Raw genomic sequence first — 25,725 nt, 5'->3', positions numbered from 1 at the left:
GATCTGTTGCCCGTACCTGGCACAGGGACCTTGTCTGCGTCATCACACTTGCCCTGGATTCGCTTCTGCAACAAGAACTGATCATGGTCTGTTCTCCACGTACTCCGTCAGCACGCTATGTTACCTCTTAGAGCTTCTTCACATAAATAACGTGGCATAGCTCTTTATAATTAACTCCCTGTACGGTCAGTATTACACAGAACTTTTGCTCTGTTTCAAATTCAAATCCTGGCTCAATCCAAATCAGCCTCCCTGTGTAGTACGGAGCTGCATCTCAGCAACTTGTCGGTGGTTGAGAAACGCAGTGCTGCCGTTCCATCCACTGATCAGCACCGAGCACAAAGCACTGTTGGAAACATTCCCTTCTGCGTGCATCCAAAAGCTCCCCAGGGGCTGGAAGCCAAGGCACCACTGATAATTCCCTGCTGTGTTTCCCTCTGCTTTGTCAAGGGAATTTCAAAGAGCTCTTGCTGCAGGAGAAGGTGCTCAAGGTCTCCAGCAGCCAGTCTGGGCAGCCCAGTAGCCACTGCCAAGGGGCTGATGAGTCAAACAATGTGTGACTGTCAAAACCAGCTCCTAAAAGATGACCTGGCTAAGATATAAACGTAGGCTTCAAAGAGAACAATGAAAGGCCACCACCTTTTAGTGGGGCCGGTGATCCGCCTACCAAAGTTATGTGCTAAAATGTTTCAGAGCTCCAGAATAGCGTCTCAGGTCCCTGGGTTTGTGTTGTATTGCATGGGAGTCAGAAAAGATTACTCAGACACTCAGAAGTGGCACGTTTTAAAATCTGAGAGAAATAGAAGAATAAACACATAACCTCAGGAGACTGACGATTACCTGAATCCTCTGCACTTTGGGAGAGCTCTGGAAGCTTTTGGAGCAGCGTAGCTGGCTGGTGATACTCCAAATCCAGTGGGAAAGCGCGTTCGTAGGTGGGATTCGACTGGTGGATCTGGGTCTGGTTGTTGGCGATGGTGTAGCTGTAGAAGGAGAGGCGAACTGTGGCATCCTCCTCCAGGATTCGACGTGGGGCCTGCAAAAGAGAACAAAAATGCTGAGGCGATGCTCAGTTGTTAAGTAATGTATTGGCTGCAACCGCCCCAGCTTCCAGTAACATCTTGGATAGGGCTGGCATCCCCCCTGCTGTGAGAACAGCGTTTTAGCTGCTCTGTGGAGCTGGGGAAAGCCTGTGCTTTCCACATATATCTGAGCTCATTATGGTTAATGCTTAGTATTGAACTTGTGCCTGCAAAGTAGCCCCATTGTATTACCTTTTCCAACCTTTTTTGAACATATTGCTTCCAAAGAATAACGATTATAATCATCAGGAGCAGCAGAATAATAGCCACAAGGCAGCCCACGAGGATGGAGGTATTCGAGTCATCTGCCTTCTCTCCTATCCAGGTGCTGGTTACAGAAGATGTGGTTTCTGCAGTCAGAGGAATGGAGAAGAATCTGGAGTTAACAAAGCACAGGTCGTTATCTGTGCTGCCTAACTTCTCATGTTTTCCTTCCTACAGGCTGGTACAGAAAAGATCTCAGGCAGCTTCCTGAGTATTAACATCAGTTGTGTTCAGATTTTGCTCTAATAAAAAATTCTCATTTTGGAGGCTCACAGCTAAGGACTCCTGCAGGACTCCTGCAATCGAAGACTGTTCCTAGTGTTGGAACAGATTCCTGTGACGGATCTGTGTTAGCACAGACAGCTTTCAGATTTTTGCTGGCTGCACATGTGCCTTCAGCCCACCTGCTCTGAGGCACCTCTGCCAGCCGAGGGAAGACAAAATAGCTGAGGTTCAGAGGCCTGTAAGAGGAGACCCCCCTGCAGTGCTGGTCCAGCTCGGGGTCCTCAGCACAGGACACACATGGACCTGCTGGAGAGGGGCCAGAGGAGCCACAGGAATGACCCAAGGCTGGAACAGCTCTGCTGGGAGGACAGGCTGAGAGAGCTGGGGTGTTCAGCTGGAGAAGAGAAGCTCTGGGGAGACCTTAGTGCAGTCTTTCCACGCTTAAAAGTGGCCCATAAGACAAATGGGGAGAGGCTTTTTAGCAGGGCCTTGTTGTGACAGAGCAAGGGCTGATGGTTTTAAACTAAAGGAGGGAGATTCAGGCTGGACATGAGGAAGAAACTGTTGGCCCTGAGGGTGGTGAGAGCCTGGCCCAGGTTGGCCAGAGAGGTGGTGGATGAACCATCCCTGGAGACATCCCAGGCCAGGCTGGACGGGGCTCTGAGCAACCTGAGCTGGTGAAGATGTCCCTGCTCATGGCAGGGGGGGCACTGGGGGAGCTGTGAAGGGCCCTTCAACCCAGACTGTTCTGTGATTCTGATTCTGTGCAGCCCTGTGCATGAGGGCAATAAAAGGCCAAACCCAGATCTCCAGCAATGGAGGGAGAGACCACATTAATGTGAAAGCCCCAACACTTAAGCCCTTGGTGTGGCTAACTGACCCAAGTCCTTACCCCAGGTGCCCTCAGTAACGTTGCACTCAGTTTCCAGAACATTCATTGTGCTTGGGGCCACTGTGACAAAACTGGGATTCACGCTCTCCATGTCTGTGGAAGGGAAGGGAAAGTCAGTCCAGCCAGGTCCCTGCTCCCGCCAGCAGCCAGCGCAACCCCAGCCACCACCCTCGGCTTCCCGAGCAGGGCTGGGCTGAGACCCGGGCAGCTCACAAACAGCCTGAGCAGAGATACAGAGACACCTGCTCACTCAGCGCTTCCCAGCACACCTGCACAACGAGCCCCTGCACTGAGCAGCACGTACATCCTGACCACAGCAGATCAGAGTGTGCAGGATGTGTCCCCGAGCTTGGCCAGACACAGGGGATTGCAGCAAGAACTTTTCTTTTTCCCAGTTTTAGCATGATTATTAGAATTCCCATCCCAGGCTGGACCAAGAGTGACAGAGGGCAGGCAGGAGGAGCTGCCAGCAGCAAGATAAGCAGGCAGCTGCAATCAGAGCACTCCTTCCCCAGGAACATCCTCTCACTACAGCACATCAGGGACCTCTGGGTAGGAAGCTGTAACCAGATCATTTCACTGGCAGTGCTGGTGGTTTTCTCCAAGACCCTTGCTCATTCCCTTCTAAAGTCTTTTACAGCGCCTCATGGCACTGACTTCTGCATCACAGTTGAGACTTGACAAAGGAAAAATGTCAGCCTCTTGCTAACTCGATTACCACCTGTAGATAGATTTAAACTATTCAAACAAAATACTCTTAAGGAAAAATCAACCCCATAAGCAGCAGGCAACTGTCTCAAAAATAAAAAACGCTCTACAGTCCAATGTTTGGTTGCCCTGGTTGTGCTTCTGCACATGTCCATCAGTATCAGCCCGAAAAGAATCCACTGTAGATGGGACCTTTCTTGCCCTTCCAATGCTTCTACAGCCGCCTCCTTCCTCCCGTGTAGCCCCATGGTGCTCCACAAATGTCCTGCACCCCCACACCATCTCTTCCACCCTCTGTGCTTAGCCAGATCTGCCTGACTTGCAGGAATACTCGCCTGACTGGAAGGAAATCTCGCTCATCATCATCCAGGTGTCAGCAAAGTAGAAGCGGCAGAGTATGGCTTTCCCCACGCGCTGGCTGAGGGGGACAGTCACGAACCGCGCGCTGGGGTTTTTGTCATCCAGGACAGTTGCCACTCCAACAGGTTCGGGCTCCCAGTCTGCAATCAGGCGCGGTTTGAACAGACATTCCACCTTCTGGAAGATCTTCACCCCCTTGGAAAACATGTTGTTACAGTGCACCTGGGCAGAAGAGAACCGATCAATCAGATCGGAACGAGATTTACTGAAACCTAAATCGAGCCTCAGGAATTTTCTATTTCCAACCACCTCCCTGTGTGAATACTCCTAACCCAGGATGAGTGAGTTGTTCCAGTTTAGCTTCATCCATTCGTAGTGTGCAATGAGAGCATTTGTGAAAAAAGTGATTCTAAAATAGTTTCTAACTTGACATGCAAAAGCCACATTAAGGGTCAAATTTTGGCAGGGTCTTCAATGGGTCCAATGTAAAAATCGAACTCTCTATTAACCTAAGGCTCACAGACCAATTCTCCTTGAACATATATTCTGAGGAAAAAAAGACACCTGGGCTCTAGCTTCATTTAGAAAGCCTTCAGCATCTAAGTCTAAGCTAATTCCTTAAAAAATAAATAAGTAGAAGCTCAAGAAAATATTCCCCTGACCTACAGCAGCTCTTCTGCCGTGGTTTCACCTTGAAGACAACTGAGAATCCAGATTTTAAGAAAGCCACCACGTAAGCCCACATCCAGCAGCCTCTCCTGGTGGCTCATGGTCAGGCTGTCCCTGCTGCAATGGCACCGCCGCTTTAGCCAATGACGCTGGAATTTAAAGTGCAATCACGAAGATGCCAAGCTGATCTCTCACTGAAACAAAGGCATCCTTTCTCACCTCCCAGTTACAGCTCCACACAATCCGCTTTCAGACAGAGCGGTTCACTACCTGCTGTCAGGCTGACTTCACACCTCCGTATCTGGGGGTTTGTTTTACCCTCCCGAGAGCTGGTGGCAACTTCCTCCTCTTGGGCTGCACCCAAGCCAAGAGGTTCCAGCATAGAAGTGACATCTCCACCTGGCTGGGTTGTGGCCCCGCAGACCCATCAACACCAAACACCTCTCCAGCGCTCCCAAGGAAGCAGCTTCACAAAGGACAAAGCTTGTAAGGATCCTTTACATCCCACCACCTTTCTTCAACGCAAATCTCTCCCTTTTTCCACAAACGTACGCTACAGTTTAAGTCCTGCCATGCAGCCCTGTAGATCTGGACCACTGTGGCCAGTGCTCAAGGAATAAGATGACCCTTAAAGTCCTCAGCATCCCTCGGTCTACTCCATTTTCATAGGCATGGTGGTCCGACCCTCCCTGGAGACTCTACAAATGATTTCCTAATGACGGTGGAGCATTAGCAACTGTGACAACAACAGTTTCCAAACAGAGCGCAGCTTTGAACCCCATTAATTGCTTGGCCCCTGTGAGGTCTGGCAGTGAAGAGCAGTGAAGCAGTAATGAGGACGACAGGCCTGAGGAGCAGTCAAAAGACAAAAGAGGGGCATTTGCATGTAATTAGGAACAGATGAAGCTTAGACAACATTTAATAAGGAGAAATAGTCATCCATAACGAGGCAGCAAAGGCTGACATCTGCAATATACAATTTGGACAGGAGCTGGGTATGTTCACATCCTGGACCGATCCAGAGACACTTGCTATTCCAAACACCACCTACAAATGTCCAATTTTATAACATGCAAGCCTAAGAGATTCACAATGCGGTTGCAATATTTGCTAGTGTTTATTTTTAATACTTTCTTGGATACCGGGGAAGCTCAGAACTGGAATAAAGCCAACAGGTGAGGAGATACAAAAAATACTTACAGACCACCTATCCTGTACAAAATAAATGCAAAGCTGAAACAGGTAACATTCAATAAAGAATGAAGAATAATTTATGTTAATCAATACAGCTTTATAATGAAATACTAAACGAAGTAGCTATTTTTATGAGCTCATGTGTTGGGTTGATCAGGATGGCTGTGTTTACGTGACAGATTGTTGTAAGGCGTTTGATTTACTCATTATACCATCTGACTCCAATTAGCATAGTATGGACTCATGAATTTTATTAATTTGGTTAAAAATTGTCAACTAGTAAGTCTTACAAGTTTCAGGGCACATATTTTTCTGTAGGTGACTTTCTAGCAGGAATGTATTCCCAGCTCAGGGTTATCTGTTACCTTTTGCAGTGATCTGAAAGAGACAGCAGATTCACTAGCAGTAAAATAAATTAAATGGGAGGGAAAAAAGAAGTTTCCTAAAATAACGTGACGTTTTCAAGATTGACTCATTTCAGGGTAGTGAACGTGGGAGCAAAATGTAAGCGATGCTTTCTACACCATGGACACCAATAACCTTGAACTGACTTTTAGCATGATACTTAATGAACACTGGCTCTCTATCCCTTGGCTGGGAGGACGAATACAATCACAAGATTTCTAAACACAGAAGAATCATCCAAAAGCAGGAAATCGGTACCATTCTTTCACGCGGTTTGATGGAAAGCCTGCATCCCGTTCCAGTTTCTATACCTCCAAAAGAGCACTGGCACAGAAAGAAAGGATTGGAAGACAGCTACAAAAATGACCCTGGATCTCACAGGGAAGGTGTTCAAAAGTTCAGCCAACTGAATTTACTCAAGATTAAGAGAGTGGTTAAATCACAGTGTGGAAGCAGGAAAATTTCTGAGAAGGCAGGACTCCTATTTTTGCCAGCAAAAGCAGGCTGAGCGCCAATGGTTGCAAGTTAAAAATAGACAAAATAAAACCAGGGTAAGTAACCACCAAAACAATTTACTTAAGGATGTGGCGGGTTCTCCTTCATTTGAGATCTCTACAAGAAAAGCCACCAATACTCTTTAAAAGATCTTACTGTTTACTACGGACTTGAAGTTTAGTTCAGTTTGAGTAATTTCCCACAGCACCAGCACAGACTGAGGCATCCAGAGGTATTTTTGGTTACAATGGAAGCACCACCACATTCCTTTACCTCAAGAGCCAGGAAGCCCCTAAAGAGTATGTAGCCTACATCCTAAACCCACCTCAGCTGCCAAAGCACAGCTCTGAGTGTCTGCTTTTCATTCTTTTGAGCCAAATACTGAAAGAAGAGTGTCTGAGCTCTGGAGAGGCCAGTGTTCCCCTGCATCACCTTTCTACATTGGCAAACTGGGGACGCCTCCAGCTCACATTCTGCCTGTGGTGGACTCCGCTGTCAAGCACTTTGTACCCTCCTGCTTTGGGAAGAGGACCCAAAGGGGCAATCTGGAAGGACCCAAAGGGGCAATCTGGAAGGACCCATGTCACCTGCATTCACTCCCTCGTTCTCCTGAGAAGATGCAGAGCTCCCTGTCCCCTCCTGATGCACCTACTGCCATTTTTGTCACTGTCAAACATTCCCAGACTCACATTCAGCCTAAAATACAGGAGTATGGGATATGTAGGAAGCTGTTCCTGAGAATCCCCCTTTGTGTTCTCTTCCCAAAGCAGGAAGACACAAGGGACCACTGATGATCTCCAGTTCAGTCTCCCCATTGACCAACCCTCTTTCCCAGCACATCCCATGGGTTCTTTTATGGGGCACCTAACTTTTTCCCAAGAAGATCTCAGCCCGCTGCTGTGGCTCATGTTGTGTCCCATCCCGCACCTGACCCGGGTCCGTGAACCCTCTGGGCACCAGCGTGTCGGTGTCCGAGTCCTGCTCATTACCTTCATGGAGGTGAAGTTCCTGGGTCGGTCAAACTGGAACTCCATTTCAACAGAGCCCGTGCTGAAGCTCTCGTTCTTCCAGCCGACATAGTCATAGCCCGGCCACACGCGGTACTGGTGGCTCTGCGTGAAGTCGTCCAGCCCCAGCACACCGTCCGTCAGCTGGCCCAGGCCACCATACAAGTGCCTAGCGAGAAAAAAAACAGCAGTGAGGCAGAACAGCGGCCAGGAGAGCTCAAATGTGAAAGCATTTCAATCCTTTGGTACCAGGAAAACAGTTTATTTATGCTTAATCCATCCTGGTCAAAAATTCATTCCCTGTTCTTAAGCAACATCACCTTGATTTTGTTCAGGTTAAGCTTATAAAATCTCTCCCTGCTTGGGAAAAGGCAGAAGTTTTCACAGTGATATCAAGCACTGACAGCAGAGCCAAGCTACAAGTAGAGCCTCTTGAGCATGAAAACTGAGACTACAGAAAATGACACTGTATGGTCTGCACACAGAGCTGCACCTGCAGCGTTTCAGCATGGAGCTGCATGGGAGAACACTGCTCCATCCTGCCCTGGGGGAACCGTGGGGAGGCACCAAAAAAGCAGGAAAAAGAACAGAGGCCACGGGCGGCTCACCCAGCCACAGCCAGCGCCAGCTGGGTCAGCTCTGGCATTGCTCCTCGTGCAAGAGCAGAGCAGCATCAGCTTCTTCTCCAGGGCTGATCACACTCTTTGCCCAGCACCTTGCCCCGTTTCACTCCCTATCCAACAGCGCAGAGCCCACTATACAGTTCTCCAGCACCATCCCGGAGCAGAAGGTGCCAGATGTGGTACAATTCTGACCCACTCGCCTTCCGGGAGCCATCCCTGGCATGTCCCTTGTCCTGTAGCAGCTAAGTGCAAGCAGTTCAGCTGTATTAGTGCCTGAGCTTGCTCCTTGGACCTGTTCCATTCGCTGCTACACACACTGAAGCTCTCCAGGTCTGTTCCAAGCGAGCCCTCCTGTCACCAGGATTTGGTCTTGAACTCCAAGATGGGATCAGCAGCTGGAAGAGGCACAGCTGCTTCCAGGCCAGACAGGCACACGACTGAGAGGTTAAATAGTCTCCTTGTGTTCTGTGCCTCCATCTGCAGCTCCCTGACATCCCCCAGCCAGCCCAGAGCCCTAAGTTAGTGCTGGACAGCACTTAACATCCTTCTGCACATAAACCCATTTTTTTTAAAACATTCAATCCCTACTACATCAAGGCAGTATAAAAGCATGAGATATTAACATAAGACGACATTGTTACCCCAGACTTCGTCAACATCCTGCAAGCACGAAGAATGTACTTTCCACCTCCTTATTTTAACTTCCAGCATGATAGAAAACAAATGTTCATAAAAATTATCTCCAAGCATTAAAAAAATTACCTTAGGCAACAGTAAAAATTTTCAGAAAGTTAACGACAACTGAAATGGGACATATAACAAAAACACCTTAAGTCAATGCATGACACCAGGTCACGGAAGAGACGCTGTCGGATCACCGGGTCGGCACACTCCTGCACAAGCGGGGACATGCTGCCTCAAGAGGATACGCACGGCCAAGTCTGTCTGAGGTTTCAAGCCATTGAAACACATTCAAATCCATATTTACAGCAAAGGAAGTGGTCAAACTAAATGTTAAATAACTGGCTGAACTTTCAGATATTTTGGATACAGACTATTAATGAACTCTCCTTACATGAGAGTAAACTGTTGGGTGAATGAAAGACACCTCAAAATGTCAGTATCATGCAACCCTACCTCATTTCAGTGATGTGAAAAATGAACAGGCCTTTCCATGAGCTGTCAAAATCCAGCTACTTTAGGCTTTTTGACTCCAAATTGGAAAAGCATCATACCCAAGAAATCTGTAGAGTGAGTAATCAGCCCCCTTCCTCTCATAGCACATTGGCAGTGGTGCCTCTGCTGACCTGGAGCTTCTCACAGGGAGTGATGCAGTTTTCCAAGTTGTTTCAAGTCCACCAGAGCTTTGTTTTCAAAAACAATATCAAATCTGTCCAGAAGCTCACAGGTACCAAGCGCAGGCCTAGGGTTCAGGTGTTGCGCACTTTCTTGGATGCCCCGTTTACCCCGGAGACCTCCTGCAACAGTTTAAGATGCAGCCTGATGGAGAATTCATTTCAGATATCAAACTGCAGAAGTAACAAAGGCAATGAAGAGGGGAAGGACCTTCATCTGCTCCAGGGACACTGGGACTATGCAGGTAGAAGGTCCAGCCAGCTCCCCCTCTCCAATCTGGGGCAACAGAAGAGTAGCAGCACCTTATGATCTGCAGTATCAACAACAGTTTAAGGTTATACCTGAACCAACAGTGCAATGAATATGGCCACAATTACAGACCAAGAGCAACGAGGGCTTTGAGGCAATCGGACACATCAGGACTGTGGCATCACATCATGTAGAGATGGAAGCTACGCACAAAGACAGCACTTAGCTGCATAAGGGCACACTCAGTAAAGAGAAGCAACAACTTCTAATAACAAATATTTCTGTCCTGCCAGCCTTTGCCAGCTGAGGGAAATGAATGTGATGCATCCTGAGCCCATGCCCTCCTTTAAGAAAGCAACTAACAACATGTCAAAGAGCCTGGAACAACAAAGCAACAATGCTTTGGAGAACTAGTAGGTTAGCCTGCAGTTCTGGACGTCTCAAAGAAGTGTTTGGGATACAAGATACTAGAGACAGGTTAAGTAGGAAAGAAGAGATCATTTGCACAGTGACCAAGAGAGAACAGGACAATTTCTCCCACCTGCGCTCCTGGTAGCCATCATAGGTCGAGTCATTCAGATAAACGATGGGGAAGCCAGGAGCCGCTATTGTCCCTCCTTCAGGGATGCTATAGGATGCCAAACCATCTAAAAAAAGAAGGCCATATACCTCAGAAATACAGCAGCAGCAGCCTTCCATCATCTCTGTCCATATGGTCCTTTTATGTATGGTGCGGACCAACAGAAGCAGTTCCGTGGGCCTGGGATTCCCTCTGCATACGTGGGGACGCAGGCGAGTCCCAGTCAGCATTGTGCAAGGACTACAGGTGTGGAAATCGGTACTTACCATACCAGACACAGCCATAGAGCTCCACCCTCATACAGACAGTCATTGGCATCTCCGTCACAGGAATCACCCGGATAAAACGTGCGATGATGGGAGGCCGAAGATCTTTCAAGACCACATCGTAAGTGTCGATGTTGCCTTGAATCACCTGGAGAAGACAGCTCCTTATCAGTAACTTCTCCCTGCTGCACAGTTACTATGAACAGGGGTGTACTTGTGCCCTTTATTTGAGACTGAGGAGCTTTCCCATGCAGTAACTGCAGGGTATTAGCTGCTGCTGCTCCCCTCTCCTACCAGTGAATGGCTTACACTGTCATTTCACCTCCTGTCCCCTGCAGGCCTATACCAGGTAGTGCTTTGAGAAGGCAAGTGTGAGATGAAAGTACATGTAGACTATACATTGCAGAGAGCTCCAGTTACCAATACACACCCTCTCTTCAAGTGAGTCTCCATGTACGCTCAACAGCAGGTAACTCAGCACTTGCCCTCATCACTAGTTACCTGGTGGAAAGTCCCGATACCCTTTTCCTATGAGCCAACAGAATTCCAGAGGTGCTGCAGTGCTTGGGAGATGAAAACGCAAGCAGCTGCATGGCAGATCTCTTGAACTGAAGTGCTGAGCATTGCCACAGCCACCCCCCCCTGCTGCAGTGCAGTCTGATGTGGCAAGGACTTTCACCCTCCCTTTGCCCTCAGTTTCAATGGTGCTGCTAAAAGCCCACTATCTGGAAAAACATGTTATGGAAAGTCATTTTTCAGAGGAGCTGAAATGAGATGAATTGCACCCCTCTGTGTATGCCATGCCCAGACCAGCAGGAGCATCTTTAAGGATACCAGGAAGGAAAACTTACTGGTCTCATGTGATGGGGAACAGGTACACACACTGACAGAATATATGTGGATTTCCACATATACAGAACAGAAGAGAGGAAGGGCCCAATCACACACAGCTGAGTACATACTCATTACCTTATCATGGCCAAAGAAAGATCTTGCAAAAACCGACCCATCCTAAATCATAACACCTGACACTAACAGAGTCCTGAGTGCCCGAGAACAGGGCTCTGCACAGGACTGCGGAGACAAGGGGCATTTAGCTGTTGTGGACAGTGTAACCAATTGCATTCCGATATAACTCAAGATGCGGACAGACTTCACCTAAGAAAGCACCAAGGAAGAACAGTTACCACATGGCATTTAAACCTCCCCTCCCATCCTGCAAACACGGCGTTTGCAGCACACACCACAACGTGAGGGATGGGCAAGATAGAGGTAACAGCTAAAGAGCCAATCAAAGGTCTGAGTGAACAAAAGATTCACTAACAAGCTAGAAGCTGCTGCTTAACACTGCAATACAGACTCCACTGTCACTTCCAAAGCACCCCCAGAGTTAGAAAATATCACACCCAGCACCTTTCCAGTCTGGCTTAGATCTGCGGACTCCACAAGCCAGGCTGAGGCAGGGGGATCAGGTCAGACGAGCTGCAGACGAGAGAAGGGGATTCCTTCCCGGGGGAGGTTTAATAAAGGGTTACGAACATGAGCAGAGCACAGCCAGGGCCAAGCTCTGTGCTCACATCTGGAGAGAGCAGGAGACAACTTCAGTGAGCAGGGAAGCCTCTCTGAATGTGTGTGCTCAGCACACTTCCTACCCTCTAAACTCCCTCCTCACTGCTCGTTACATTAAACACTGTTATCAGGCATCCAGAAACTCATCTTCATCCCCTGCCACCCCTCCCTTTTGTCTGGCTGGTTGAGGGACATGCACATGATGTTTTGAACACAGACAGAAAGGTGGCAAAGAGCAACAGTTTTCAGTCATGGCAATGGCTGGGGCTTGGGGGATCAGGTCGGAGTAACAGCCCAGCATCGCAGCAAACACAGGACTACGGCAGATGATGCTGAATGTGTGACGGAAGAGTCAGGATAAAGTACAATACACTAGGCAGTACACAGAGGACCTGCCTTCTACAGTCTAGTTCTCTATGGCTTGATTTCTCCAGGACTCAGCTCCTAGCACACTCACCTTCCTGCCCTGGCGATCCTTCCAGGAGATCCAGCGCTCTCCGTTGCGGCTGTAGTCAATCCGGTAAGCACGGGCAAATTCTTTGCCCGTGGCACGGGCATGGCGTCCCTGAGTCCCAATCAGGGTGATGAAAAAGAGCTTGTGCAGGTCAATCTGGAGGAACTGAACATCTTCTGGTTGCAATAAGCCAGCCGGGCACCAGGCTCCATCCCCCTCTTCCCTTTGTAACCTGAGGGGAAAACCACACACATTAAAGAAGTCACTTCCAAGGATCCAGCTTTCCCAGTAACTGAGGAAAGACCTTCAAACTTTGAGAAAGAAACCAAATCAGCAAGTGAGACCTGACAGCTGCTACCAAGCATCCTGCCTCTTTGGGCTGAGTCCTCTAGCCCTGTTCAGAACAACTCTCTCAGTTTCGGATATCTTTCTTTCATTTTTTCTTTCCCAGACACATATTTTCATGTTGATTGGAAACAACTACACCACTCAGTAGGTAATTGGACACTGAATGCTCTTCAGCACCTTGCTGGCAAAGTGCATACTAATTTCTTCTAAACCCCATACAGCAAGGCCTGAACCTTGGCTTGACCAGCTCCTACAGTTCTAAGAAGCACAAAGAGGAGTTTATCTTAAAAATACATTTTAGAAAGAAAAGCTCCACCCATCTACAAAGTATTCTGGCTCATCTCAACACATCTTCCACCTTCCCCTCACTCAGAGTGCAGGACACTAAGTGTATGATGGGAAAGGCTCTGCTTCCAAGCTGAACACTGTGGCTCCAGCTGCAAAGATGAAGCTTTATCCTTGGAGATTGCTGCAGCCAGCAGCAGGGGGAGCCACTCAAGGAACCCAGGCTTCCATAGGCTCAGCTTTGCAAGCCACAAGGTGAAGAGTTTTAAATATGAAAAATGTATCCAGACACAAAAAGACCATGTGGGCTTTTTAGCAACAGGGATTTCTTAGCAAACAGCAAGTCCTCAGTGTCCCAGGTTGGTCAGCTGCTCGTGCATGACTTTGTTACGGTGGAGTGGCAAGAAGAAGTTGTAAGAAAGGCAGGAAAGGTGACTGTGAAATGACAGGGACTGACATCTGCATAGGATGGTTAGAGGTCAGCTATGACCCCTAACAAAATGAAGTGTGCTAGAGAATGGCTTCATGTCTTCACCCTGTGGACATCCAGCTGCCCCGGCAAAGACGTGATGGGAACAGATGGCAAGTGATGCCTGAAGTATTTGCAGAACTGGAGAGAAGCCACAATTCAGAGAGCAAAGTCAGTGTCCCAGCTTTGAGATCCACAGCCTTGATCAAACCCATTTAAAAACACACAACACTTAACATCTTTGCTCTACCACAGACTAAGAAAGAAGTAGTCAAGCACTAGGAGAATGCTACGATTTTGGACTGCCCAATTTCATCGTAAAAACATATCACAGTTTCCCTGAAATTCATGTCTGACTTGCACAGAATCTATGGGAATGTCTGATATCATTAAAAACAATTCTAAGGAAATTCACATTTGTAGGTATTTGGGAATCACTCAGAGAAATGAAATAACAAACGAAAAGCTGAGCTTATGAGAAAGACTGTAGTACTGCTTCACATTGAAAGAAAACCCTTTAGCTACTTTAACAATCCCTTAACTCCGCAGTTTCCAGGTTTTTGAGTGGACACAGCCCATTTCCTCAATATGATGTTGTTGAAAAGTTCATCCTCATAAATGATTTCCTACAATTTATTACAAAGAGCTCTACAAGAATCCCAGGGGTACTGTCCCTACCTGACCTCTAAGCCATAAATCCATTAGAGCTTTAATCACAGAACTATAGGAGCGCCGGGGTCGGAAGCCACCTGTGGACGTCTCCAGTCCGTCCTCCTGCTCACAGCAGGGCTCATTCCAAAGCCACCACTGTTGCTCAAGGATTTGTACATGTCCTGAAAATCTCCAAGCTCTGAGACATCACATCTCTGGGTACCTGTCCGAGAGCTCCACCACTTCAAGAATTCTGAAACAATATTCAGAAAAAAATATCCTTTTCATGAAAACACATGGATATTTTTTCTTAATATTGATTCAAAATTTCCTCTATTACAGCTTGTGACCATGACCTCTTGGTCTTTTACTATGCACTAATTAGATTTAATATGGAACAGTGAACAAAGTGAGCAAACTTAAGGTTGCTATAAGAGTAAGGGAACTTCTTCCTCAATCACATACTGAATACTTAGAAGACAAAAAGGGATTATATTGCTTTGCCAGAGATTAACCTACCGCGCATACTGGGGTCCTGTGGAATCGTACCACTGGCTGGACGCCGTGATGTCTTCATCCCGTATTGTCCCTTCGTGCATACCCAAAGGGTAACGGCATATAGCTGAAAACGGGAACAAAAGCAAGTTAAAAAGATCAGTACCGATTCTTCCTAAACCACCAGACAAGTTTAATTAAAAGGCTATCAACGCCTAGGGAATAAACATGGAAGTGATAAAATTGAGAATGCAAACAAAGATGAAATAATTACCATAAAATGAAATAAGTAATGAAACACACTCAGAGTTACTATCATCCAGCAGAGTCCTGGCAAGGCAAAAAACTTTACAAAGAAACATTTGAAGAACATGAAAGCCAAAGCAAGTGTTAATGGTTGCGTGGACCCATTTTACAACGAAGAATTATTTATTAATAATGATGCAACATAAAAAGGAAGAATTTGTTTAAGATTTTTCTTCTTCTGAAATAAACTGGATGCTTGACTTGCATGCAAATAAGAACAATCATTATTATTTTCACCAGTCCAGTAACACGCAAGCACTTGAGCAGCTTCTATGACAGATGGCCATTTTATGGAAACATCTGCCCTGTCACGTTAGGTTAGAATTTAACTTAGGTTAGAACCTAAGCCCCTGAGCATCCCCACTGCCCCATCCGGGTCTGTCCACAAGTGGAACAAACATTTCTCTCCAGGCACAACAAGATTCTCCAACTTGGTGCCTTGGAGAGTACGGACACAACTGGCTCAGGCCATGGAGCTCGACCAGCTCAATACACCCAACACAGCACAGATGGAGATCACAAATCCAAGCTGGCCAAGTTCTGGTCCCTGACACAGATTTTTAAACATGTCTTGGAATATTAGAGATGTTTCAGAAAAGTCAAAGTCTTAATGTATTCATTAAGGCTCAGTATTCAAAACAGGCCAGCGAGGTATTTTTGTCAGACTGACATCAACAGCAGATTAAAAAGGAAGTTACACGGGATTAAATCATGAAACAATTAAAAGACAAAAACACGGTCGATGGCAAGTCTCCGAAAAACAGGAAATGGACTTTCCTATAGATTTTTGATTTTCGCATTCTGAGCTCACAGCAGCCCCAACTCCTCCCCATCTGCAGTGACAAGCGCCAGCAGATGCCACAGTCACTCCAGTGACACATGTCCCGCTGGCACCCACCCCGTGCCCACAGCCCCGTCTGCCATCCGCCTGCAGCACCCTCCTCATTTCTCTATCTCAGGACTGCTACTCTTGTACCAAACCTGGATAATCAAGCTGTTCCCCAGGTCCAGAACTGACAAGAAAAGGTAGAGGCATGAAACCCACTTTGTTGTTACCACTGTTACAGAATAAACAGTTTCAGGGTGAATAACTACACACCAGATTTCAATGGTTTGCAAACAGAGGTTGTTCCAATAGGGTTTGGCTGTAGCTGTAGTTAGGCACATATTGACAAATGTGTGATGTTCTATATATTCCTAAATAATCTTGTAAAAGTGGTGAGGTGACAATGTTTACTGATGATTATTTAATATAGAAAAAAAAGCAAATTATGGGAATACATACAAAATAAACTAGAAAACACCATTACACCACTGCCTATTTATGGTCAGATGTCAAGACAGATATGGAATAGAGCTCTTATTCCTTCCTTCTCCCATCAAGAGACAAAGGAGGTAACACAGATGATGCAAAAGGAAAGATCAGCGGCCTCATCATTACAAAGAAGATTAATGAAGCATGACAAAGATCCTTCCTACCCAGAACAATTACTCGGTCTCTCAGAATACCAGAACCAGGAAGCATCAAAAGATCAGGTAGCAGAATCCAAAACCAACATATGCATCCTTAAATCTCTTAAACACTCCAAACGCCAAAGGTTCATATGGGTACAAAAAAATGAGCTGACAAACTCTGAGCTACTGTAGGCAAATACACCAGCGCTGGCTCAGAAAGCTCCTCAGCATCCCGCGGAGCGCTGAGAGCAGAGCGGGTAAGGCACTGCTGTCTGTCTGTCTGTCCATGCACAATCCAGGACCAGCAGGGATGGGAACCTGCCCAGCCAGGACACCACGGTGATCAGGCCTCTGGTCTCACCCAGAACATTCATCCAAGGCTTCCCTGTTTGCCGAAGAATTCATGGGAGGCAGCGGGTGGCTAGCTGGGATCAGGCATGATGATTGTGGCTGCTGAAAGCCAACCGAGGGCTCTAACCCTCCTCTGATACTGAACATTAATAAACCAAACTAGTCTCACCTGTCCTGACTCAGCTGTCCCACTACAGACCAGCACAATCCAATTCAGTGCTGGATATCTGGTACATTGCTGAACTAGGGGTCAAAATCTGAAGATTTTCTACAAGGGTTGAGTCATCATTTGAAAGCAAAAAGTGGTTTTGTGTTTCTGCAGTGGGAATCCTGTCTGGTCACACCTTATTTAAAGGTCAAGTGCACACCCTACAGCAATGCCAGACAGAGCTAGCTACTTGGGAAGGACTCAGGGGGACCAGGACTTGCTGCAATCCTGAACAGAGCTCATTAGTTCACAAACCCAGGGCTGGCAGATGGAAGCTGGAGTGGTCCTGGCATCAAGGGATGCACCCTGTGGGTGGCTGTGGCTCTCACCAAAACAAACAGCATGAGGCTCTCACCAAAATGCACATTATCTCGAGCAAAACCATCTTTGGGTTCTGTTTAGGTGCTGCCAGGACTCCTGCTAAGACATCCCTGACCCTTTACTACGCACTAAGGAAACACGCTCACCTGTCACACAGACAGGACACAGGGAGGCTCAGCACCGTGTCACAGCTCACCTCTGTCAGCGGGGTCAAACCGATGCTGGGCAAAAGGGCCGCACAGGATCCTTCCCACACCCGTCTGAAACCACCCACAAAGCAGCCCCTTTGGTTTAGGAGGCCATGCAGGAGATGCTCCAGAGCACTCCTGGAGCGGATCAGGAGGTCAGGATCATCAATGGAGCCTGTGGGCATCGCAACGAGGAGCATCAGCTGGGTTGGAGTCTGGTTGGGAACAACAGGGCACGGCCCCTTGGGACAGAGGGAGCTGAGGACACAAAGCTGCCTGAGGAAGTCACAGGCAGAACGAGAAGCATGAGCAAAGCCACGTGCTTATTTCTTGGTGGAGGAGATTAAGGGAAGAGGGTGGGATCACAGCCCGTGCCAGCTCCCAGGATCCTGTGGTGGGGGATTCCTGCCCCTTAGGGTGTGCTAACTTCTGTACTTAGCACCACCAAAAGGGATCTGCCTGTGACGGACCCTCTAGCACTGTCTGCCCTCTTCTTCCACCAGTTTTAACCATCAGAACCAGACAGAAACCCCATCTCAAAGCTGGACATGCAGTAGATGTACAGCGCAGGGCACGGCTGTGTGACGGGGAGCACAGGAGTGTCCGCTGAGCCCCCCCACAGGCTTCATTTCGCTTCCAGCTGGTTGCAGCACCACCTCAAACATCTCCAGACATCTGCTGGTCAGAGCAGGGTCAAGGGCTCCAACAAACAGAGCCAGACCCAGCAGAGCAAACGAGGGCCCTGGGGCAGCACTGCCGCCTCACCGCACCGTCGGCCAAGCTGGAAAAGGATTAGACTCATCTATTTCACAGACCATCTCCAGCTCAAACCACCTCATTACAGCGATTTTTGCAATATATTGCAGATCATCATCTTACTAATCTCTGTCATGAGTATAGCTTGCCAAATGCTGTAGGATAAGAGGTCAGGCCCTCCACAGGGACTGATATCCCCATCTCCATCCCAGCTTTGTGCCAGGTAGGGTTTTCCACCTTCCCTTCCACACCTCTTTCTCCAGAACCTCTCTTGCTGGCTGGAGAGCTGTAGCTTATGCTTTGCTAACCGGTAATTTACGTTCCACAGGGAACGCAGTATCTCTGAAGCAGTCTAGAGCCAGGCTTGGTCTGCAGGCCACATGGTCAAATTGATGAAGAGAGAATCAGAGCTCAAAACGGGGCTGCTGAGAGCATGGACACTCTGGGCAGGCAGAAAAAGGAGTATATCCATGTGTCTGAGCCCTCCTGGGACTGTCATGTGAGGTGTTCTGCTCCAGTACAGCTGTCAAACAGGACTGACCAACTCAGTCCAGAGGAGGACATTCAGGGACTATGTTAGTGATGATGCGACCATGCATTCCTTACGTGTATATGCACTCACCATGAGAGAGCAAAGAAAGGCTGAGATCAAACATACAAAAGGTGGGAGATAAGAGTCCCCTCCCGGCCCAGCAGCTCCCTACCAGGGTTGACTTCGGCACCAGACGGCTCAGGCAGTGAGGCCAACAGCAGCATGCAGAAGATCATGGTAGCAATCGCAGGCACTGCGCAGGCTCAGACGGGCGCAAGTCCTTCAAAGAAAGCAGCTGCCAGCTACATTTCTGAAACACAAAGCAAAGAGAGAAGATGAGAGTCCTCCAATGACAGGACTTGCTGTATTGTCACCGCCTCGTGATGGCGTGGGCAGCCTTTTAACACCATCAGGAGTGTCTTGAGCTCAGCCCTACTCTGATCCATCACCTGAGCAGAGGCTTGGTGAAGAACTATTGGTTGCCTGACTGTTGATACTATCTCTAAAGCTATTAATGTAATTCAGCTTTTAGGAGCTCAGCTACCATGCTTTCTGTGCAGACATACTCTCAACTGCTCTTAAACAAGTCCAGTGCAAAGTAAACTCTCCCCCATCAATTCTTCGCTTTCCTTATTATATTAACAAGTACTGAAGCTGCATCTACAGTCAACCTGGAGAGTCACAGGATCCCAGCCTGGTTGGGTTGCAGGGACCTCTGCAGATCCCCAGCCCAGCCCTGCTCACCAGGGTCACAGAGCAGATCACACAGGTGGGTCCAGGTGGGTTTGAATGTCTCAGAGAAGGAGACTCCACACCCGCTCTGGGCAGCCTGGGCCAGGCTCTGGCACCTCCCAGCAGAGAAGTTTCTGCTCATGTTCAGATGGAGCCTCCTGTGTTTCAGTCTGTGCCCGTTGCCCCTCACCCTGGCGCTGGGCACCACTGCACAGAATCCGGTCCATCCTCTTTATGCTCACCCTGAGATATTGATCAGCACTGATAAGATCCCTCTCAGCTTCTCTTCTCCAGCTGAACAGCCCCAGCTCTCTCAGCCTTTCCTCATCAAAAAGATGCTCCAGACCTCTCAGCATCAGGATCCCCAAGTGTGGCTCATCCACCAAACGCACATCTCTATCTGCCCCAGCTGGAACTCTGGAACTTGTCACACAACCTTCAGATAAATGCCTAAAACAGGGCAAAAATAATCTCTCCGTACATGGCCATATTGCTGCCAAAAGAGCATGTGCGCTCACACATGCGAGCACACTTAATTTCCTGTTTGGAAACGAGGAAAACAGCAAAGGGCTTAAACGCTGGCGATTTCAGTGGAAAGCCATGACAACACCTAAAGGAACGCAAGGTCACATCAGCAAAGTTCTGTGAATTCTTTGTGTCCACATTGACTGCAAAGAGCCTTGGGAGGCTCCCATCCTGTAAGACAGCTTTGCAGAATGCAGGTTGGAGGCTCTGCCTCATATTGAAATGTCAGGCAAAAAGAAAACCGAACAAATCAATAAATGAAAAGCTCCTGGGACCAGAGGGTGTTTGCTCAAGAATCCTCAGAGTAGTAGTAAAAAGGCAAAATTGAAAGTTAGGATTTGTTAGGATAGGAAGACAGGATAAAAAAGGGACCATCACCATGTCAGTGCATACACATGTATAAGAACAGAGCACCAGGTGCCATTAGCTCAGAGATTATTAACAAAAGGCTCTATTTTTTCCTACCCAACATAATTAAACTGTACAAGTCACAGGCCTGAGCTGCCATGGATACCAGAACAATTGGATATATTCACAACAGCAAGATACACTACCGCTTCTGAAATCCAAAGGTAAAAACTTTGGCTCAGGAAATCCCCCAGCCGCAGATTGCTAAATCAGGGTTAGAATCACGGAGGCTTGCCCTGTTTTTATTCTCTTTCCGAAGGATTTGCTACTGGCCATTGTCCCTGCTGGATTCCGGCAGAAAAGATGGCTCTGAGCCTGCAAAACAACTGAGGGCCTTCTTGGGAAAAGAGCCAAACGCTCATGCAGGAGGGGACACTAATGCTGGGTGGATGCTGCGCGGCAGTGCTGTGCCCAGCCCCGCGACAGGGAGAGCAAACCCAAGAAAATCCTAAAAATCCCCAGGACCCCTCCTGCTTCAGCCACCCCTGGTGCTCAGGGGGAGGGCCCTGGCCAAGGCTGCTGGGAGGGTGACAAAGTTCTGTGATTTTGTGGCATCCTGGGTGGCAAGCATGCAAAAGCAAAGCACAAGAGAGACAAGGCAGCCCCTGTCTCAGCAGGAGGGTCTGGCAATCGGAAAAGAGGTTTTGACCAAGCTGTGTGTGCATCCCAGGTCGCGTTTTCTCCCTGAAAAGCAGGGGAGCAATCTCTTCTGCAAACACACCAGTTCCCACGACAGACTGCAAGTACCATGGAGCAGAGACTTCTTGTAGCCAGTTTGTAAAGATGTTTTTGCAGCAGAGTTTGAGGACAGACCTGGTGGATGTTAACCTGTGCAGGTCATTTGCTCGGGTGCTCCGGAGACTCCCAAAGCAGGACTGGCAAAGGGACCTTTGGGGAGTTCAGCGCTAGAGGAGCCTCTTCTCCCACAGGACACGAGAAGGTAAAGCATCATGAACATTAACACTTTAACTGCGTTTCTGGAGGTGATGGGAAGGACAGCAGAGAACTGTTTGGTGTTACATGGGTACCCTGACCAGGTGTCTGCCCAGATCAGCTGCACTATGTTGGTGCAGCCTGGGCTGGAGAAGATCCTCCTGCTAAGGGGCTGGGGGAAAGGATGGTCAAAAGGCACTGGAATAGCAATGGCACAAAGATAAGTGAGGACCAGAGCCTGCTGTTGAAGCAGAAAATAAACTAGAGCACCCCAGACATCACTGGAAGTATTCAGATGCCTTGGGCTTCCCCATTTGATCCAAAAGCCTAGCAAAGAAGGATCAAGAGCAGAGACATCTGCCTGCAGCGGAGCACAGGGACGGAGCAGCCATCCCCTGCCACCAGCACTGAGCCCACAGCCCAGCTGCCACCCCATGGAAAAGGTGACGCACTGAACCTCAGCACAAAGATTTGAAGTTTTGACAATAGAGTAGTTGTGCTAAGTTTTTCTCGTCCTCTCAGAACAGATGTGAACAAGGTGAGGTTTACATTGGATATTAGGAAAAAATTCTTCGCGGAAAGGGCTGTGGGACATTGGAACAGGCTGCCCAGGGCAGTGCTGGAGTCACCATCCCTGGAGGGGTTTAAAAGGCGTTTAGATGAGGTTCTTAGGGACATGGGTTAGTGCTAGAGTTGGGTTAGGTTATGGTTGGACTCAGTGATCCTGAGGGTCTCTTCCTACCGAAATCATTCTATTATTCTATTCTATGATTCTACAAAACCAGAAACGAACACCACAGCAATGTAATAATGTGCTGTGCAACAAACATCAACCTTCTCTCATTTGACCAGGTACAGACCAAACACCATAACTTAGTGCCCACGTGCTTTATGCAAAGCTCACGCCATGTCCTAAATCCCACCTATTGTATTGCTACTCAATCAGTCACATCTTTCAACCACTTGAATGTGGTGATCAGATCGAAAAGATAACAGGAGCGAAGAAGGAATGTGGTGGAGGGTGGACAATGAAGGTCATGTAAAAATGCCCAAGCACCATGTCAGCTCCTGCCATGGAACCAGCACCCAGCACCAGAGGGCTGGTGTGGTCCTGAGGCTGCAGCAGCGCCCTGAGAACTGGGAGCTTCCCAGGCCTTGATGGGTGCACAGAGCTCAGCAGGTCAGGCAAAACCAGCATGGCTTGGAGAAACCGGAAGCCAAAACTGGAAGATGTGGCTGTAGAGGCCAAGCTGGCCCCCAGGAGAGGAAAGGAAGCCAGAGCTGGCTCCAGAGCTCTCCTGTCTGCAGCTCTGTGCCTGAAGCTGGCATTGAATTTGACCCTTGCCTAAAGAGTGTCTAAGATGAGCAGGATGAATCCTCTCGGGATGTGTCTGTCTCCACTGATGACAAAGGGAACCTAAAAGGCCTCATCATTCCCAGGTGGCCACACTTGAGCGAAACAAATTGTCACCTTTGTATGTGAGGGTGATGAACTATTTCCAGCAGCTCAGCCCCAGGCAGCTGGGCTCAGGCTGGGCTGGGTTTGCTCTTCCCACCACACTTGGTCCCCAGTCCTGGACCAACAAAGTGCATCTTTGGGAGTCCCTGGAGAGGGCAAACAGCCCTTTCTTACCTTCTAGTGCTCTTAGAGCAGCTGCTGTTCCCCCGAGCAAGGACACCAAGAGTGCTTTTCTCTCCCATCTCATCATTTAGAGGAGCCTCAGCACCACTCTGGAGCTTGTCCTGCCGGAAATCACTGTTTGAAGAACAACGGATCTTGATTTCTGCTGAATCTAAATCTCAGCTAGTAGTAGACTGGATTCCCAAACTGCATACCTCCCACTGCTAGAACATACTGGAATATACCACTAAATACAAGTCTCTGTACAAACTGCTTGGAAATCATCTTCCCAATGATTTTTTTCCAGGTAGACAACTCGATATTTTTTGTAGGTCCTCCAGCTGCATTGGAGCCCCTGCCGTACTCAGGCCTTTCTTCCTGACCTGCCCACACATACATGGAAAGTGCCAAAACTACAGCGCGAGCCCAAAACAAGCAAAAACAGGGTTAGAGACATCCTCACAGAGGCAAGAAAGTGTTAAACTCTGTTCTCAGGACTGAATGGATCAAGTTGCTAATTGCTAACAGCTGGCTGCAGGAGAATAAAATCCTGTTACAATCACTGTGAGAGCGGAAAAAAACCCCTATCTAGTTGCTGAAAAACTCAGTAAGAGACGCAAAAGAGGGCAGGGTTTTTTCCCAATACACCCAGCAGATACCACGTCTAAAAGCCAACGCAGCTCTCAGCAGGGAAACGCTTGCTGTGACCCAGCGCTGTCCCCAGCGCAGCGAGCCGGGCGCAGGAGGGAGCCGCTCTGTAGTGATGCGCATGGAGAAGGTGGGACTTGGAGCTCCTCCAGGTACTGTTCTCCCTCCAGAGATCCATTACGGAGGTCTGGCACGTTTGCAAGCCTCTCTAGATCCCAAGCGAAACAGGCATTTGTTTTAACTGGTTCCTTCGCAGATCGTTACCTCGGAGCGGGACCTTCGGGTTTGCTGCAGGAATCCCATTACAGATGTCCAGCGTCGCGCCAAGAAACTCCACGGTCATGATCAAGGCTCGTAGCCGTGTCTATGATGCACTCTGAACGTATTACAAGAGGATCTATCCTAAATCCTCAGAAGGGGTTCAGGAACAGCCAGAGGACTGGATGGTGCCTCCTAGTACTCCTAACGGAATTCAAGGAGGAAACAGCAAAGCTATGAATTGGGACAATATCTGAAGCCTGAAGAAATAGAGGCTGGAAAGCAGGATTTCAATTTTTCTGGCTCCAGAATGATGGTGGAACATTTCTCTTTGCTTCAGAATTAATCTGAGATACCCCACAACCAGCAATCTTCCTCTGGAGCCCACGTAGCTCCAGGTTGGACCAAACAATTTGCTGATGAAGACACTTGGTAGAAGGGATTCTGATCACTTCTTCAAGCATTTTGCTTAGTTTATAATTCAAATACTTCTTGCTGCTGGTATCAATTTTGGTTTTTAAGAGGGCTTTTACGCGCCAGTCATACCCTCCCTAAACATCCCTATTTACCATCAAAGACTCCACCTTTGCCACTCGTCTCGCATCATGCGAGAAGTGCATGGGGACACCAACCTCACACCAAGGCAAGATCCTGGCACGAAGCACGAGGCTGCAACAGGAGTTCTCCAATATGGGAACCAACAGAGATGGCCAGAAAGAGACCATAAACCCAAGGCAATGTCAGCAACGTGGCTGGGGACATAGGGCAGGAATGGTGACAACACCAAGTGATGTCTGCACAGATAAAAGCAACCAGATTTTAGGTGGAAGGGTTGGGTTAAGATGCATGAGAGAGCTAAGACACAGCAACAGGAAAAGTGAGACTGAAATAGGCTCCGGCATGATCTTTGAGGTGGCATTAGGAGAACTGTCACCACAGGGGATACAAAAAACCACAGGGGGTTAAGAAAGGGACCACAACATGTGGGAATAGCACATGGGGTGGGGACAGGGACACCACAGAGCTGGTGTGAGGCAGTGGCAGAAGAATGGGGACAGTGAGGCCTGGGGGTATCAACGTTGTGGTCACCCTCGAGGGGTGGGTGACAGGCCTGCCCTGAGGATGAGAAGGGTCTGAACCTCCTTTTCCATGGTGTAGCCAAATATCTAATGGGGCTACTATGAAAAAAGTGACACCTCACTCTTGCTGGATTTTAGGAGAAAAAGAGCATTGCAGTCCCCCATGACACAGCCATTTAACACCGGGAGAAGGCTCAGCCCGTGGACCCCAGCACACAGCAGCGTTACCTACAGCCCGGACAGAGGCGGGGGGGGTTTTGGAAAGGAGCTGGAGACCCACAAATCCTCCAGCATTTTCACCCAGCAGTGGGGTGTCCTCAGTTTGTGAAACTGCACAGAGTACCCTTGTCACAAAACCAGACTGAGGGATAAATGAATAAATGTCATTTAATCCACCAAAGTAACCAGGTCCAAATTAGAAACCATTAGAAAGGCGAAGCCAAAAATAAGGAAATGCAATTCGCTGTACTAACAATGGGTGCTGCTTAGCTCGGCTACTCCAAAAACCACAGCTCCCCTTCCTCAGCGACCCTGGGGTGGGGGTACCCCTGCTTATCTCAGCTGGGGACCCTGGAGGGGCTTCGATGACCCAGGCAAGTCACCAGAGACATGGTGACACTACAGGGGACATAAACACATGCTGTCCCCCAGGAATCCCAAACCTAAACCCAGGGGAAGCCTCGCTGCGCCCCAGCAAGCTCTCCGACATCCAGGTCCCTCCAGTGAGGAGCGGCCTGCAGGCTCCAGTCCTGTTTCTG

At 48.3% G+C, this 25,725-nt stretch overlaps 1 protein-coding gene across 8 annotated transcripts in view; it reads right to left on the bottom strand.

Annotated features, from left to right (window-relative positions):
- The window catches only part of LOC136110356 (discoidin domain-containing receptor 2-like), a 57,466-nt gene that overhangs the window by 11,123 nt on the left and 20,618 nt on the right, over nucleotides 1-25,725 (bottom strand). For 7 of the 8 annotated variants that reach the window (XM_065853685.2, XM_065853686.2, XM_071817504.1 and 4 more), the window contains 10 exons: nucleotides 18,936-19,073; nucleotides 14,671-14,773; nucleotides 12,402-12,630; nucleotides 10,376-10,523; nucleotides 10,071-10,176; nucleotides 7,284-7,470; nucleotides 3,507-3,753; nucleotides 2,464-2,556; nucleotides 1,275-1,432; nucleotides 841-1,036 (listed from right to left, as the gene is read on the bottom strand). In XM_065853685.2, coding sequence (XP_065709757.2) covers nucleotides 841-1,036; nucleotides 1,275-1,432; nucleotides 2,464-2,556; nucleotides 3,507-3,753; nucleotides 7,284-7,470; nucleotides 10,071-10,176; nucleotides 10,376-10,523; nucleotides 12,402-12,630; nucleotides 14,671-14,773; nucleotides 18,936-18,999 — 1,531 coding nt within the window. In that variant the 5' untranslated portion in view covers nucleotides 19,000-19,073. Of the gene's footprint in view, nucleotides 1-840; nucleotides 1,037-1,274; nucleotides 1,433-2,463; nucleotides 2,557-3,506; nucleotides 3,754-7,283; nucleotides 7,471-10,070; nucleotides 10,177-10,375; nucleotides 10,524-12,401; nucleotides 12,631-14,670; nucleotides 14,774-18,853; nucleotides 19,074-25,725 lie in introns of those variants that run through there. The other variant, XM_071817505.1, reaches the window with a different exon arrangement.

This window comes from Patagioenas fasciata, chromosome 20, assembly GCF_037038585.1.
Source record: "Patagioenas fasciata isolate bPatFas1 chromosome 20, bPatFas1.hap1, whole genome shotgun sequence".
Lineage (NCBI taxonomy): Eukaryota > Metazoa > Chordata > Aves > Columbiformes > Columbidae > Patagioenas > Patagioenas fasciata.
Note: the sequence above shows the minus strand (reverse complement) of the source record. Positions and strands in the feature narration are given on the sequence as shown.